General features: G+C 41.6%; 1 protein-coding gene across 2 annotated transcripts in view; it reads right to left on the bottom strand.

Moving 5' to 3' along the window:
• Nucleotides 1-3,186: 3,186 nt before the first annotated feature.
• Nucleotides 3,187-14,612, bottom strand: part of LOC147893349 (ENHANCER OF AG-4 protein 2-like) — a 51,259-nt gene continuing 39,833 nt past the window's right edge. The window contains exons 10-14 of one of the 2 annotated variants that reach the window (XM_087385497.1): nt 5,976-6,163; nt 4,796-5,895; nt 4,431-4,655; nt 4,171-4,296; nt 3,187-4,028 (exon numbers count right to left, since the gene is read on the bottom strand). In XM_087385497.1, coding sequence (XP_087241623.1) covers nt 4,226-4,296; nt 4,431-4,655; nt 4,796-5,895; nt 5,976-6,163 — 1,584 coding nt within the window. In that variant the 3' untranslated portion in view covers nt 3,187-4,028; nt 4,171-4,225. The remainder of the gene's footprint in view (nt 4,029-4,170; nt 4,297-4,430; nt 4,656-4,795; nt 5,896-5,975; nt 6,164-14,612) is intronic. The other variant, XM_087385498.1, reaches the window with a different exon arrangement.

Here is a 14,612-nt window from a genome sequence, read left to right as displayed (position 1 = left end):
ATATGTAGCACATGTTTCATCTAATAGAATGCATTTTTCTCGTTATTTCTCAATCATTATGATGAATTTATTTGTGTAAAAAATGTATATGAAGTCTTCTAAACACATCTTATTTCAGATTTAGCTAGGTTTCTTCATTGCTTCGCCTTATATGCAATGCTAAAAAAATAATAGCTAGTAGCTTGGGCATAGAACATGAACTTTCATAGTTGATAGCTACCAACTACAAACACGTATCTGCAAATGAGTGTTTTTACCATCTTAATTCCTAGTAGCTACCAAAGTGTCAAAGGAGATCACAATTTTGTGAGAAGACAATGTCACAATTGACGCTAGTTGCTCATGGAATCTTCAAATGAGATCAAAGCAATATTTTTGTACGTTGGATGTACACATGAGGATGTCGATCAAGTTTTTAGCACACTCTTAAGGGAAAGACAATGTTGGGACATGGAAATAATAGAAGGAGATGTCGGAAGAAAATATGTCACCATAAGGAAAATATAGAATGCTCTATGCTAGACAGAATGTATGGTTGAAAGAGATTTATTTGATGTTTTTGCAAAAGGTTGGAGATGATTTAAAAGTTTTTAGCCATCTACATTACTCTTACTTTTTTTTCGATCATGTGAAAAGTAAACGAAGGAGATTCAACTTATAAGGTGAAAAGAAAGGTGAGAAGAAAAAGCTATGAATCTAGCTTTTGAAATCTTTAAAAGGGAAAGCTATGATCATATACCTTGATAAAGCTTTATGGAGGCTAATAGATTAAACGAAACATTGGGCTTCAATTGTTCACAATCTCATAGACCTTCAAGAAAAAGAGACTACACATGATAGGAGATTCAAATCCCATAACTTTGTTCTAACAAATTGTGATTGTATGAGGCAAGTTCTTCCCTACATTTCTTTTACATTACTACATGTTTTGACCTTTGGTTGGGAAGCATGAGATATGGTAGGATAGAACTTCCTCACATCTTCACCATACACCTCTCTTCAATTACATCATGGGTTCTCTTTGCTAAGAGATGAAACTATATCCCCTTTTATGGATTGTAAACATGATTGTAATAATTAGACGGTTTCTTACCAATGACTTTACATTGGGGTTCAAGAAATTCAAAGGGTGGTTAAACTATTGGGTGCTATAGAAAGTATGCAAGAGAACCACAAATAACGAATTTTGAGGCTATTTAGGACGCAGACAATAGGCAAGAGGCCCGTAAGTCTAAGTAGTGTCGAGCCCTTATAGGCGGCTCAAAGAGGGGCCTTAGAGTGTTGTCCATAGGCTGCTCAAGTGAATCAAAATAGGCCCATAGTTACAAGAGGGCCATAACTGCTTATAGTAGGCTATGGGCTATAGGCTATGTATAGAGTATCTTTTTATTGCACAAGGAAACGAGTACCATTTACAATAGCCTACACATCTATAGGGCCCCTTAAAGGGATGAACTCGGACCATGCAATAGCCAACATACTATTTAAATATTTAGAACATTCTTGGGCTATGTACTGTGTCAAAGGGATATAGAAAAAGTAGAGTAGTATGCCTTGGAATCCATTGGGAGCTATAGTCCTATAAATTTCTTGATCTTCCTTAATGTTCAAAGATATTACATGGGTAGGGTGATCTTCAATTGACTTGGGGATTTGAGCAAAGTAGTTTCTAGACTTGGGGATTTGAGCAACGTAGTGCGTGGACTTTGGAGCTTGGATTTGAAGAGGATAAATATATATTTGAGAGGTAAATATTAGTCTCTCTAGTATTAGAATTTCAACTCTTTCAAAGCTTTCATTTCTTTGAATTGAAACTCTTTTTACTTTCAATTTAATTTATTATTATGATCAACCATGAATTACTTATTGGAATCTCCTCTAAGCAATCTTATGTCAAAGTTATTAGTTTAGATTTAATATTCCATTCTTAAAAGAGTGAGATGTTGAACAATCAAGAACCTCCTGAGGATGATTTAGGAGTTAAGGAAGCTAAAGAGGACACTTAGATCAACTATACACTAAGCTGTAAAAAAAAAATTGTACACTCCAATGGGGATTGAAGGGGGGTCCAACCATATATGTAAAACACGTTAAACGCTTAAATACTAACACCATTTGAAATAGTACTTAGAGGACCGTTTGTGTAAAAATTTAAAGGACATAAAAGAAATGTTCAACTTTATGGTGGGGGTGGGAATACTACTTTAAACCATGTTCTCAAAAAGATTTTTCCCTCGTCAAGATTTCGTCAAAGTTGTAATGCATGGACACTCATTTGAAAGCTCTTGAAAAGAAGATAAATCATTTTGTGAAAAGCAAGATTTCATAATGGACATGGAAGTGTGTTATTAGGGCTAATTTTAATGTAGCTGAGTGTACTAACGTCACGGAGTGGTAGGTCACAAAGGCCCTTATTATTTGTTTATCTGCATGCATGTGCACACATACATAAATACATATGGATACATACATATATATACTTACAATTGGAATATGTACTTGTAATTTTACACATATATTTTCACAAATATATATGGACATATGCATATTTTTAGTTGAATATGTATTTATATTTGTATACTTAAGTACATGTGCGTGCATGGATGTGGACGTGTGTATATACATCTATATCTATCTATACCTAGCATATTGCCAATCCATGGTGTATGCATCCTTGGAGATCACACAAGATCTCAACTGATGCAGGCCGTCATCATTGCTCACAAGGTGGCCGTCATCTAAATGAACAAAACAACATGAAATCCTGGCCAAACTCATTCTATGAAATCGATGACAGGAAACCTCTCACTCGTCTTCTGCAGTAGAGCAAGCTCTGAGAAAAACGTTCGTAGGTCAAGCTTCATCTCCCAGATAGTGATTAGGAGCGCAATATGGCCATTGTGATTATAACGATTGTTATTATCAAAAAACGGAATACATTTTTGTAGTTATCGTGAAATAGAATAAGCTCACATTTGCAAACGAAGTACTGATCTACATAATTGCAGAGTGTCTCGGCTCTTTGTGAAATAGCTACAGTGCAAGATTAAAGGAAATATCACTCCAAAATATATGAACAAGACCAAGTTTCATGTAGATGTGCAATTGGGCTTCCACGGCACTTTCAAGAGCCCTGATAAGTTCTTTGGATAGCTTCAAATCTATTCTTTTCATAGTTAAAGCAAAGTACTGCCTTCAATGCCTTGCTGTTGTTTTTTCGAGAATCACTTTTGTACACATGATTTCAAGCTTCCGAATTTCCTCTAATTATGTTCCCTTCGGACCTTTGACAGGTCAAAATGCAGGGAAAATGAAATGGAAACGAAGTACTGATCTACATAATTGCAGAGTGTCTCAGCTCTTTGTGAAATAGCTACAGTGCAAGATTAAAGGAAATGTCACTCCAAAATATATAAACGAGACCAAGTTTCATGTAGATGTGCAATTGAGCTTCCACGGCACTTTCAAGAGCCCAGATAAGTTCTTTGGATAGCTTCAAATCTATTCTTTTCATAGTAAAAGCAAAGTACTGCCTTCTCCATTATTTCCAATGCCTTGCTGTTGTTGTTTTTTCGAGAATCAGTTTTGTACACATGATTTCAAGCTTCCTAATTTCCTCTAATTATGTTCCCTTCGGACCTTTGACAGGTCAAAATGCAGGGAAAATGAAAGTATACATTGACGATACTCAGTATCAGGGTTCCATGGCAACAACGTGAAGGCAACTGGTACACAAATTGTTACACTGAACAATTTCTCAACAGTGTACAGAAGGGGGAACAAGAAAGGCAGCCCCTAAACAGAGCTTGAACAAGACTATGTATCAGTCTGCTGTCAATTGGAGAATAACATTGTATACATCTGCCAAAGGCAGGTAAAGACAAAAGTACATTATATACATGTCTCATAATCAAGCAGGTCCTCTAATTTATCAGGAACCTGATAACTTACATGGGACATACATCTGTTCACAGAGAACACTCCAGCAATGTTTCTAGTTAAGATTATCAATGACTTTCCTCCGAGATCTGTGGCAACAGGTACATGGATATAACTTATTACCATGATCCACCTTACACCCTTTAGCTTTCAAATTCTGGAAGGGATAAATCGAGGTCATTAGATAACCTAGCGGGGGGAAAAACAAAGACATGCAGGGTCACAAAGTACCTGTGCTCCCAGCAACTGAAGATGCCGTCAGTAAGCTGAGCAAGTGCAAGCAGCATCAATTTGGCCTGCACTTTGCAGTTGGGCCTCCAGGCCTACATGCCAGCATCTGTACTTGTGCTTGATTAGCTACATCATAGAACATACATCATGAAACTCAAAACCCATTAACTGTTTTCAGACTTCTTAAACCCTCAGCAAGAAAAAGAGACAACAACATCATTTACACACTTGTGGAGGCATTTGAACCCATGGACATTCACCTGTAGCATCAAGCATCATGCCTCCAGACATGCCTCTCAGATGGCCTGTGAATGAAGCATCTGACATTTCACCATTTGAAACATGCATAGCTGGTATTCCGGTGACTGTCTGAGGTAGTCCCTGTCTTTGCACACCTGGACCACATGCATACGAGACCCTCGTTTTATAATCCTGAGAGGCGAACTTCTGACGATGGAAGCTATCATTCTTCAAGGCCCTTTGACCTGTTGCAATAACTGTGTTAGCGCATGCATGCTCTGAGAGCATTTGATGCAGTATCAAGCATAACAACAAATTTAAATATCTGGATCTATTGAGACCAAAAGCCGAATTAGATCAGCTTCAACTATCATCCATCATGTACCTTCAGAAGAAATCTGCCGTTCACGACTACATTCCATCTCATTAAACCTTCTCCTGCCAATATCACCATGTAACAAATGCCGCTGCTCTTGGACAGGTTTTACATGCAGCAACCGCTGTTCTTTCTCAAATGAACGTGAGCACTGGTGTGAAGTTTTGGAGCTTCCGTATGTATACTGCCTCGGGGGTGGAGGGAGGGAAGACTGCTGATTGCAATACCGTGTCTGAGAATAAGCATGTCCATGCTGAATAGGCTGCACATGAGGAGAGTTGCGAGAAAGAGCCATGTGAGAACCAAATGATTGTGTCTTTTGCTTGATTGTGAAATTCGTAGGAGAGCCATATGCAGGGTCATTTCCTATTGCTTGGGCACTTCCATGACAAGACTTAGGCACAATTAACTGTCCAGAAGACTGTTCCTGATTGTAGTGCTCATATCTTTTATCGTCACCAATGAATCCAGGTATGTGATGAATAACTTGTGACTGTGTAAGAGCCTGCTGTTCAGCAGGTACTATGTAGCTGGAATCCACACTTAACTGTGGCATAAGAGGAGAGTGTTGAGTAGAAGGCAAGCCCACAAAAGAAGACGATGATCTATAGGAATGAATAAAGGGGTGAAGATGTGAATTTGGGAGGGGGGGAGGGGGAGGAGGAGAAGGTGGAGGTGGAGAAGAAGGTGGAGGAGGTGGGGGAGAGGAGGAAGGTGGTGGTGGCGATTCAGGTAATGGAGGAGGTGATGGAGGGGGACTGTCAGGAGGGGGTGGGGGAGGTTCTGCAGGCAGGGGTGGTGATCCAGGTTCTCCTTGATACACAGCAGCACTCAAGGAATCATCAGAGTGAACCTTTCTAGAGTTACTCTCCGGCGATACATCCTCCATCTCAAGCTCACCCTCCACTTCTTCTAAAATGTGTCGACGTTTCTCAACTGGTACTGGAGAATGTTCCTCAATGGGTGTCCAACAAATATCAGAACATTCTTCAGCCTCCTCAGCCTGTGCCGGAGAAGTGTGGTCAACATCTTTTACAACCCCGGAAGAGTCTTCATCATCCTCGAACATACGACTAATGATGAGTCCCGGCAGTGCAAAGCTCGCATTGCTGTCGCAAACATATCAAATAAGTTATACCAGCAATTTAAAAAGCATCACCCATTTAAGTCAGTATTGCTCCCAACTCACCTCCCATATTCATCTACAAACATTCCTTCCATTTCCCTTATGGGATCGTCCACAGCACGTTCATAGCGAGAAGGCATGCGAGGCAAGATCCGGCTTGCTTTGTCATCATCAGCTAACTCGAGATCATTTATGTAACTCCTCAAATAAGACTCAGGCATTACATTACGTGCGCTCCAGAGCCTCAGGACCTGTCAAGAGCAAATCCAGACAAGACTCAATACAAACCACTACGTAACAAGTAAGGCAATGCAGAGAAGTTCATGGACACGCTTATATCTCCCCCACCCCCCTTCCCCCCAAAAAACACATCTTCTGTCTTTCAAAACAATATAATGGCGATCACATACCACTGTCTAGTAGACTCAACTTTCAAAACTGTAACCCTTCACCAGCATATTTAAGTCCACCACAAAACAACACACTATACACTTTCAAGAGAACCTGTAACTTTAAGGACTTTTTGTGTCAAAAGTGCCACCGAAACACCAGATCTCCTTCTATGTAACCTTTTATACACACACACATATACGTTTATAAGGAGACTCAACTAACATGATTGCAAAGGCCAGTTTACCTTGACTTGATTACATAATTCAAGTGCATTTTCATATGTATACCTTCATAGGACTAGAATATATCCAGTATTACAAATTAAAATTTTTATAAAGAACAAGGAATAGAACAAAGGAAAATTTTAGAAATGAGTAAATGAAGGGAGAGAAAAAGAAGAAGAAGAAGAAGAAGAAGAAAAAGAAGAAGACAGAAAAAAAACTTAGTAAGCAAAGCTACACTTATGTTCTCGTCAGTAACCAAGCATAAGCTGCCATCTGGGTTTCGAAAGACTCCGGAATCTCGTGGGTAAACCTAGTGCTTACTAAATCGCAACCAAACAACAAAAACTTTGAAAGAAAAAAGGAAGAAACAAGCAGAAAATTAGAAGAAGAAATGCAAAGAGAGAGAGAGAGAGAGAGAGAGAGAGAGAGAGAGAGAGAGAGAAAGAATTAAATTAGGTTAAAATTTGTTGGTTGTGGGAAGCAATGGAAAGGGAGCAAGCAACAGCTCAAGGGAACTGAGAGTACTTGCCAATGGATAATGAGAAAGTACAAAGATATGGCTCCCAAGCAACCATTGGTTGACCAATGAAGTCAACCCTATGAGCTGACCTAACCTACAAGGCACATGCTAAGTGCTAACAAACCCCCCCTCCATGGTATGGCTGAAGTATCTTGGAAACGTCTCAGGATACCTGGAATCTATATCATGGTTGCACATGTTCGTCCAAGATGGATATAGCAACCTATGATATACAAGGAGATCATCATCACATAATAGATGGAGACAAGTGTAAGGCAAGCCAAAAAGACTCAAACTTGGGTCACGGTAGAGCCTTCGTGAAGAGGTCTTCTAAGTTGTCCTCCGTGGGAACATAGGACAACTGTATGTCTCCAGCTGACAGTCGATGTCGAACATAATGATAATGAACCTCAATGTGCTTTGTACCCGCATGAAACACTGGGTTATACGCAACCGCCAAAGCACTTTAGCTATCAGTGTAGATGGTAGTAGAAGCTGGCTGGCTGATGTCAAGATCTACTAGTAACTTGCGGACTCCGGAGCGAGGCACTCTCTACTATGGCTGTGAAAGCTGCCCTTTACTCAGCTTCATAACTGGAAGTAGCAACTGTAGGTTGCTTCTTGTTGAACCAAGCATGAAAGAGAGTCACTGTGGAACACTCTCGTGTCATAACAACCTGCCCAATCACTGTTCGTGAAAGCATGCAAGACCAATGGAGGCTCATCACCACAGAGCAGTCCCGAATTCTGTGTGCCCTTCAAGTAACGGAAGTCGCACTTCACTGCTTGCCCATGCTATGTGCTGGGCTTGTGCATGTATCTGGTCAATTGGGAGATGGCGTACTGAAGATCACGCCGAGTATGACATAAATAAATGAGACAGCCCACAGCCTGCTGATAAAGAGTGGCATAAAATGCGGCACTCCCATCTTCAGAGAAGAAACGGAAGCCAAGCTCCAATGGTGTAGAAACTAGCTTGAAATCCTCAAACAGGAAGCGGCCTAAGAGCTGTCCAGTGTACTTGGACTGACACATCTGTAGGATCGCTTAGGAGAGAGAGAGTGCAGGTAGCAAAAGAGTCGATGATAAACGCCTTAGCCGTCACGTCAAAGTTGGATAATCAAAAACAAAGAGTACAAGGTACAAGTACCTAGACCTAGGACTAAGTGTCCTAGGTGTCACATAGGACTAAGTGTCCTAGGTGGCCTAAAAGACACTAACACTATAAGTGTCTTTATTTATGCCTACAAGGCTCATACCATGGCCTATAGGGCATCACTAGAACCACCAGAGGATGGCCTACAAACCCCCCTCCATGGGATGGGCTGAAGTACTCTGGAAACGTCTCAGAATACCTCGTATTTTCTAGTCATGGTGGCACATGTTCATCCAAAAGGATATAGCCACCTATGAATGTACAAGGGATGTCAGATCACGTAACAAAGGAAACCAAGTATAAAGCCTATCGAAAGACTTCGAACTTGGGACGAGGAAGTGCCTTTGTAAACATATCTGCTATGTTGTCCTCTGTGGGAACATAGGACAACTCTATGTCTCCTGCTGACAACCGCTCCCGAACATAATGATGGTGAACTTCAATATGCTTGGTACGCGCATGAAACACTGGATTACGCGCAATGGCCAAAGCACTCTGGCTATCAGTGTAGACAATAGTGGAGGATGTCTGGCAAATACCAAGATTTGTAAGTAACTGTCGAAGCCAAACACACTCTACTGTAGCCGCAGCCTCACAGCTAGATGTCGCAACTGTTGGTTGCTTCTTGCTCAGCCAAGAGATACATGAATTGCCAAGCAAAAAACAATTGCCAGTATGTGACACTCTAGTGTCGGAACATCCTGCCCAATCACTATCCGTGTAAGCATGCATGGTAAGTGAACCCTGATCACCATAGAAAAGGGCTAAATCCTAAGTGCCTTTGAGATATCTGAAGACTCTCTTCATTGCTTGCCAATGCTGTGAACTAGGCATGTGCATGAATCTGCTGAGCTGAGATACTGCATACTGCAAGTCAGGTCTAGTGTGACATAAATAAATAAAGCATCCAACAGCCTGCTGATAAAGAGTGATATCACATGGTGGGCTCCCATCATGAGCTGAGAATTTGAAGCCAAGGTCCATTGGAGTAGAGATTGGCTTGCAATCCTCAAACTGAAAACGATCAAGGAGCTGTCCAATATACTTGGACTGAGACATCATGATACCCCCCTCAACATGAGCAAACTGAATGCCCAAATAATAATGGATCTGTCCCATGTCTGACATGTCAAAAATCTGCTGCAAATCAGCCTTGAAAGCTGCAATTTGCTGAGTATCTGGGCCCGTGATGAGCATATCATCCACATATAAAATCAGCACTAAAAAATCAGATCCACTCCCGCGGACATGAAGAGTGGGTTCTAAGGGACTATTCTGAAAACCAAGGGATAGTAAGTGTGCATGAATTTTGGCATACCATGCCCTGGGTGCCTGCTTCAAACCATAAAGGGCTTTTCTAAGCCGGCATACCTTATTTTCAGAATTAACACCCTCAAAGCCAGGAGGTTGTGTGACATAGACTTCTTCTTGCAGATCCCCATAAAGAAAAGCAGTCTTGATGTCAAGTTGGTGCACTTGCCAATGATGATGGGCTGCAATGGCAATGACACATCTAATGGTAGTAATCCTGGATGTGGGAGCAAATGTCTCCTCAAAGTCAATGCCTTGTTGTTGGGCATACCCTTTTGCAACAAGACGGGCCTTGTATCGATCTATGCTGCCATCAGACTTCCTTTTTAATTTGTAGACCTACCTGGTTCCAATGGCATGCTTGCCTGGAGGGAGATCTACTAATTCCCATGTGTCATTTTTAGCAATGGAATGTAACTCAGCTCTCATTGCATCCATCCACTCTTTGCTGTCAAAAGCATCTTTATGGCACAAAGGCTCTTCATTGCAAGCTATAGCAAGGAGTGCAAACTCAAGAAACTGACCATGCTGTGCAAAAGGCTGATCTTGTTTGCTGTCCCTCAATGTATCAAGAAGCCATTTGGAAACTTGCCTTTGCTGTCTATTGACAGCTCTTTCTTCAATGACTGCATCACGAATAGTGGGATCATTTTGTGCCGGAAGAGAAACCTGCAAATCAGCATGAGGTAGTGGCTGATTATTGCTTGGTGGAGGGCCTGCAGGAGGCTCATGTTGCTGGTCAAAGTCCTCTTCTGAGGATGGCAGAGGTAACCAAGATTCAAAGGCATCAAACATGTCAACATCTGGCTTAGCTTTGCAGTCCACGAGAGGAGAAGCTGAATGTTCAGCAAAGATTACATCTCTACTGACAATAATCTTCCCAATATTTGGTTGGTATAACCGATACCCTCTGCTCTCCTGGCTGTAACCAATAAATATGCATTTGATTGCCTTGTCATCAAGCTTATGTCTCAGCTGAGATGGTACATGAACATATGCAAGAGACCCAAAAACTCTCATGTGTGAAAGTGAAGGCTTCCTGCCTTTCCATGCTTCATAAGGTGTAATAGTCTGCAATGCCCGTGTAGGTGATCTATTCAGCACATAGTTGGCACACATCACTGCATCAAGCCAAAATTTATTGGGAAAAGACTTGGCCTTAAGCATGCATCTGGCCATCTCCATTGTGGACCTGTTTTTCCTTTCAGAAACAGGATTCTGCTGAGGAGTGTAAGGAGTAGTACATGAGTAAATAATGCCCCGTGAAGACAGAAAGGCATCAAACTCCTTTGACATATACTCTCCCTCCCTATCTGTGTTGAGGGTGACAAGCTTGCATCCTGATTCATTCTCAACCATATTCAGCCATCTCTGAAAGCATAAGAAAACTTTAGATTTGGCTTTTAAAGAATATATCCAGCAATATCTTGTGAAATCATCAATGAGAGTCATGAAATACTTGTATCCCCCAATGGCATTTAACCTCATTGGGCCACAGACATCACTGTGCACTAGCTCCAATTTCCTTTGTGAGAGTTTTGGACAATTATTTTGAAAAGGAAATCGATGCATCTTACCCAAAAGACAACCCTCACACACATGTTTGGAAACTGTGTGACTTTGAGGTACATCATTTGCCATCTGCTGTGAATGTCGCAAGAGCTCTATAATTGAGATGGCCCATTCTCTCATGCCAAAGATGAGTTTCAGCAAGCTGTGAATTTGAAATAGCCAATGCTTCAATAGAAAGTGCAGATGAGTGATGATCAAGGTGATAAAGCCAGCCCCTTTTGCAAAGTGCCAGTGAGAACTATGGCATTGTTATCACAAAGATCATAAACTAGGCATCTGTAGCCATCAAAAATAACTCTGAAATCTGAAGTGGCAATTGCTGAAATTGAAATCAAGTTGACTTCAATTCCAAGCACAAAAAGAACATTTGTCAGAGTGACAGGATGGCTTGAAATGGATGTGAGCTGCACATCTCCAACTCCTTTTACAGCATAGGAAGCATTATTAGCACATGTAACAGTCCCCCCTCGAGGTGCATCAGCTAAAGAATGAAACAATTGTCTACAAGATGTGACATGCTTGGAAGCACCACTATCGAAGTACCAGGACTGAGCATCATTAGCAATAAAGAATGCATCAGCTTTGGAGGGATCAAATGAGCAGTGGACAGCCCATGCCCAATCATCCTGAAGAGCATGTGCATGTGAAGCATCTTCTGGCTCATGGGATTCAATAGCATGTGAGGCATTAACTGTCAATCCTGCCTTCTTTTTCTCCGAAGCAATGCACTTCCTGCATTCTAAAATGTCATGTCCAGGCTTGCGACAATAGTTGCATCTTTTCTTCGACTTATCTGCTGTATTTTTAGATGCATGGGAGGAATTGCAGCTGCTATGCACAGATTTTGGCTTGCCCACAGGCTTGGAAGCCTTGCCTCTTCCTATCTGCTGTGAAGCAAATGCATGATCAGGAATAATGGCTTGTCTATTAGCTCCACTTTGCTCTTCTTGCAAAAGCAAAGTAACTAGCTGATCAAAAGAAAAGTGGTATGGATTACCCATGGCCACTAATCGAAGGGTTGTAGCAAACCCTTGATATGTATCTCGCAGTCCATTCAATGTGGTACTGACAAGCTGTGAATTTGGCACCACCTCATCAATGTTGGCAAGTTGTTCCATGAGGTCCTTGACCTTTGTTAGGTATGCATCCATAGAGTCACCTTCATTCATACTCACTTTCTGTAATTGCCTTCTCAAATATGCAACATGAGCTTCATTGCGAATCTGATAGAGAGAAGCCAATTCATCCCAAGCATCCTTTGCTGTCCTGCAAGACCGGATGTGTGGAATAATGATTCTCTTGCATGATAAAGCAATGCATAAATGTGCATTTGCATCTCTTGCATCCCATCTTGACTGTTCTTGAGTTGGAAGAGCAGCAGCAGGAGTGCTAGAGGAAGAGGCATCAGGAGGAGTACCCCCTACAGAGGGACCAGCAGTAGAGGCAACCACTGTAGCATTGGCTGGCCTCAGATCAACCCCAGAAACAATATTCCACAAATGCTTTGCAACTAGAATATGTTTCATAAAATGGAACACATCGGATAGTTGGTGCCATCCAACTTATCATCTTCACGAAGAACTCCAAATAAATCTTGATTGTTCCCAGCCATAGCAAATGTGATACCCTGAAAAAGACCTGAAAACCCAAAAGCCTCAAGGCTATCACTGCAAAAAGCTGGCTGTCCAAAAATGACAGCAAATATCTGCAAATTTCTGACCCAAATCAAAGGGCAAATGCAAATCTGACCCAAATGTAACTGTGGCAGGCAATGTTCACTGCAAAAACAAAAAATCTGGCAAAAGCCCCAAATTTATTGAGGGCAAATAGGCCAGAAAGAGGGAAAATACAGAAAAGCCCCAAATTATGCTGAAATTTTACAAATGTGACCCAATGTATGCGAATCTGACTCAATGTCTTGCAAAAAAGACTCAATGTTCTCCAATCTGTCCCAATGTATTGCAAACAACAAGAGATTGCAGACCAAATTCCAAAGCCCCAATGTTCTTGCAAGAAATTGCAACCAAAGAAGGTGAAATGAACTGAAAGCCCCAAAAATTACCAATGTCCTAAATGTGACTTTGTACGTGCAACACCTGTACGGAGATCTCGAGAAAAGTACTAGCTTTACAGACAGCTCAAATACCAGATCAAGTACACCATACGATGTACGGTGTACGACTGTACGGTTGTACGGCCATACATTGGACGGAGATTTGAAGTACTACATTTGTACGGAGACTCCCATGTGCAGGTACATAAGATGTGCGTAGTGCAGTACGATCAGTACGGACATTATGACGATGCAGGTACTCATTTATACGACGGCGCAAGTACGGTGGCTCTAGTATAGAACATAGCGCAATGAAGTACAGTACGGCGCAGTACTGAGTGCATGTACGAATGTAGTACATGTACAAATTTGTACGGAGTGCATGTACGGATGTACGACAGAGGTACAGATTTGTACGACGACGCAAGAACATACTCAGTTACGACAGACGTACGAGCAGCTGCAAGAAACGTACGATATCCGTACGTGACTGTACGGACAGTACAGACAAGAGGCACAGAAAGCAAAGCTGGGCTCTGATACCACTGTAGGATCGCTTAGGAGAGAGAGAGTGCAGGTAGCAAAAGAGTCGATGATAAACGCCTTAGCCGTCACGTCAAAGTTGGATAATCAAAAACAAAGAAGTACAAGGTACAAGTACCTAGACCTAGGACTAAGTGTCCTAGGTGTCACATAAGACTAAGTGTCCTATGTGGCCTAAAAGACACTAACACTATAAGTGTCTTTATTTATGCCTACAAGGCTCATACCATGGCCTATAGGGCATCACTAGAACCACCAAAGGATGGCCTACAACATCATTATAACCTGCCTCAATATATGCAAACTAGATGCCCAAGTAATAGTACAATGAGCCCATGTCTTTCATTGCCAATGATTTCTGCAAATCAGCCTTGAAATCTGCAATTTTTCCCATATCTAGCCCACTCACAAGCATGTCATCCACATAAAGAATAAGAAATAATGCAGCACTCTTTCAGACATAAAGAGTTGCCTCTGTTCTAAAAGCCACAGGCTATCAAATATGCATGTATCTTCACATACCATGCCCGGGGTACCTACTTCAATCCGTAAAGGGCTTTCTCAGCAGCCAAACCTGATTCTCAGAACCTTTTTGCTCAAAGCCACGTGGCTGAGTGGCATAGACCTCTTCTTGTAAATCTCCACGAAGAAAGGCGGTGTTAATGTCCCAACTGATGAACCTCCCAAAATCTGTGGGATGCAAGAGCAATGACGCACCGTCTGGTTGTAATGCATGAGGTGGGAGAAAAGGTCTCCTCAAAGCCAATGCCATGTTGTTGTGCATATCCCTTGCAACAAAGGAAGGCTTTTCCGTTCGACCTTATAAACCCATTTTGTGCCTATAGCATGCTTGCCTGCAGGCAAGTCGCACAACTCCCAAGTGCCATTTGCATGGATGGACTCAAGTTCAGCTCTCATGACACCTATC

The sequence above is a fragment of the Dipteris shenzhenensis genome, chromosome 15 (assembly GCF_047967505.1).
Source record: "Dipteris shenzhenensis isolate YYH24624 ecotype China chromosome 15, Dip_SZ_1.0, whole genome shotgun sequence".
Classification (NCBI taxonomy): domain Eukaryota; kingdom Viridiplantae; phylum Streptophyta; class Polypodiopsida; order Gleicheniales; family Dipteridaceae; genus Dipteris; species Dipteris shenzhenensis.
Note: the sequence above shows the minus strand (reverse complement) of the source record. Positions and strands in the feature narration are given on the sequence as shown.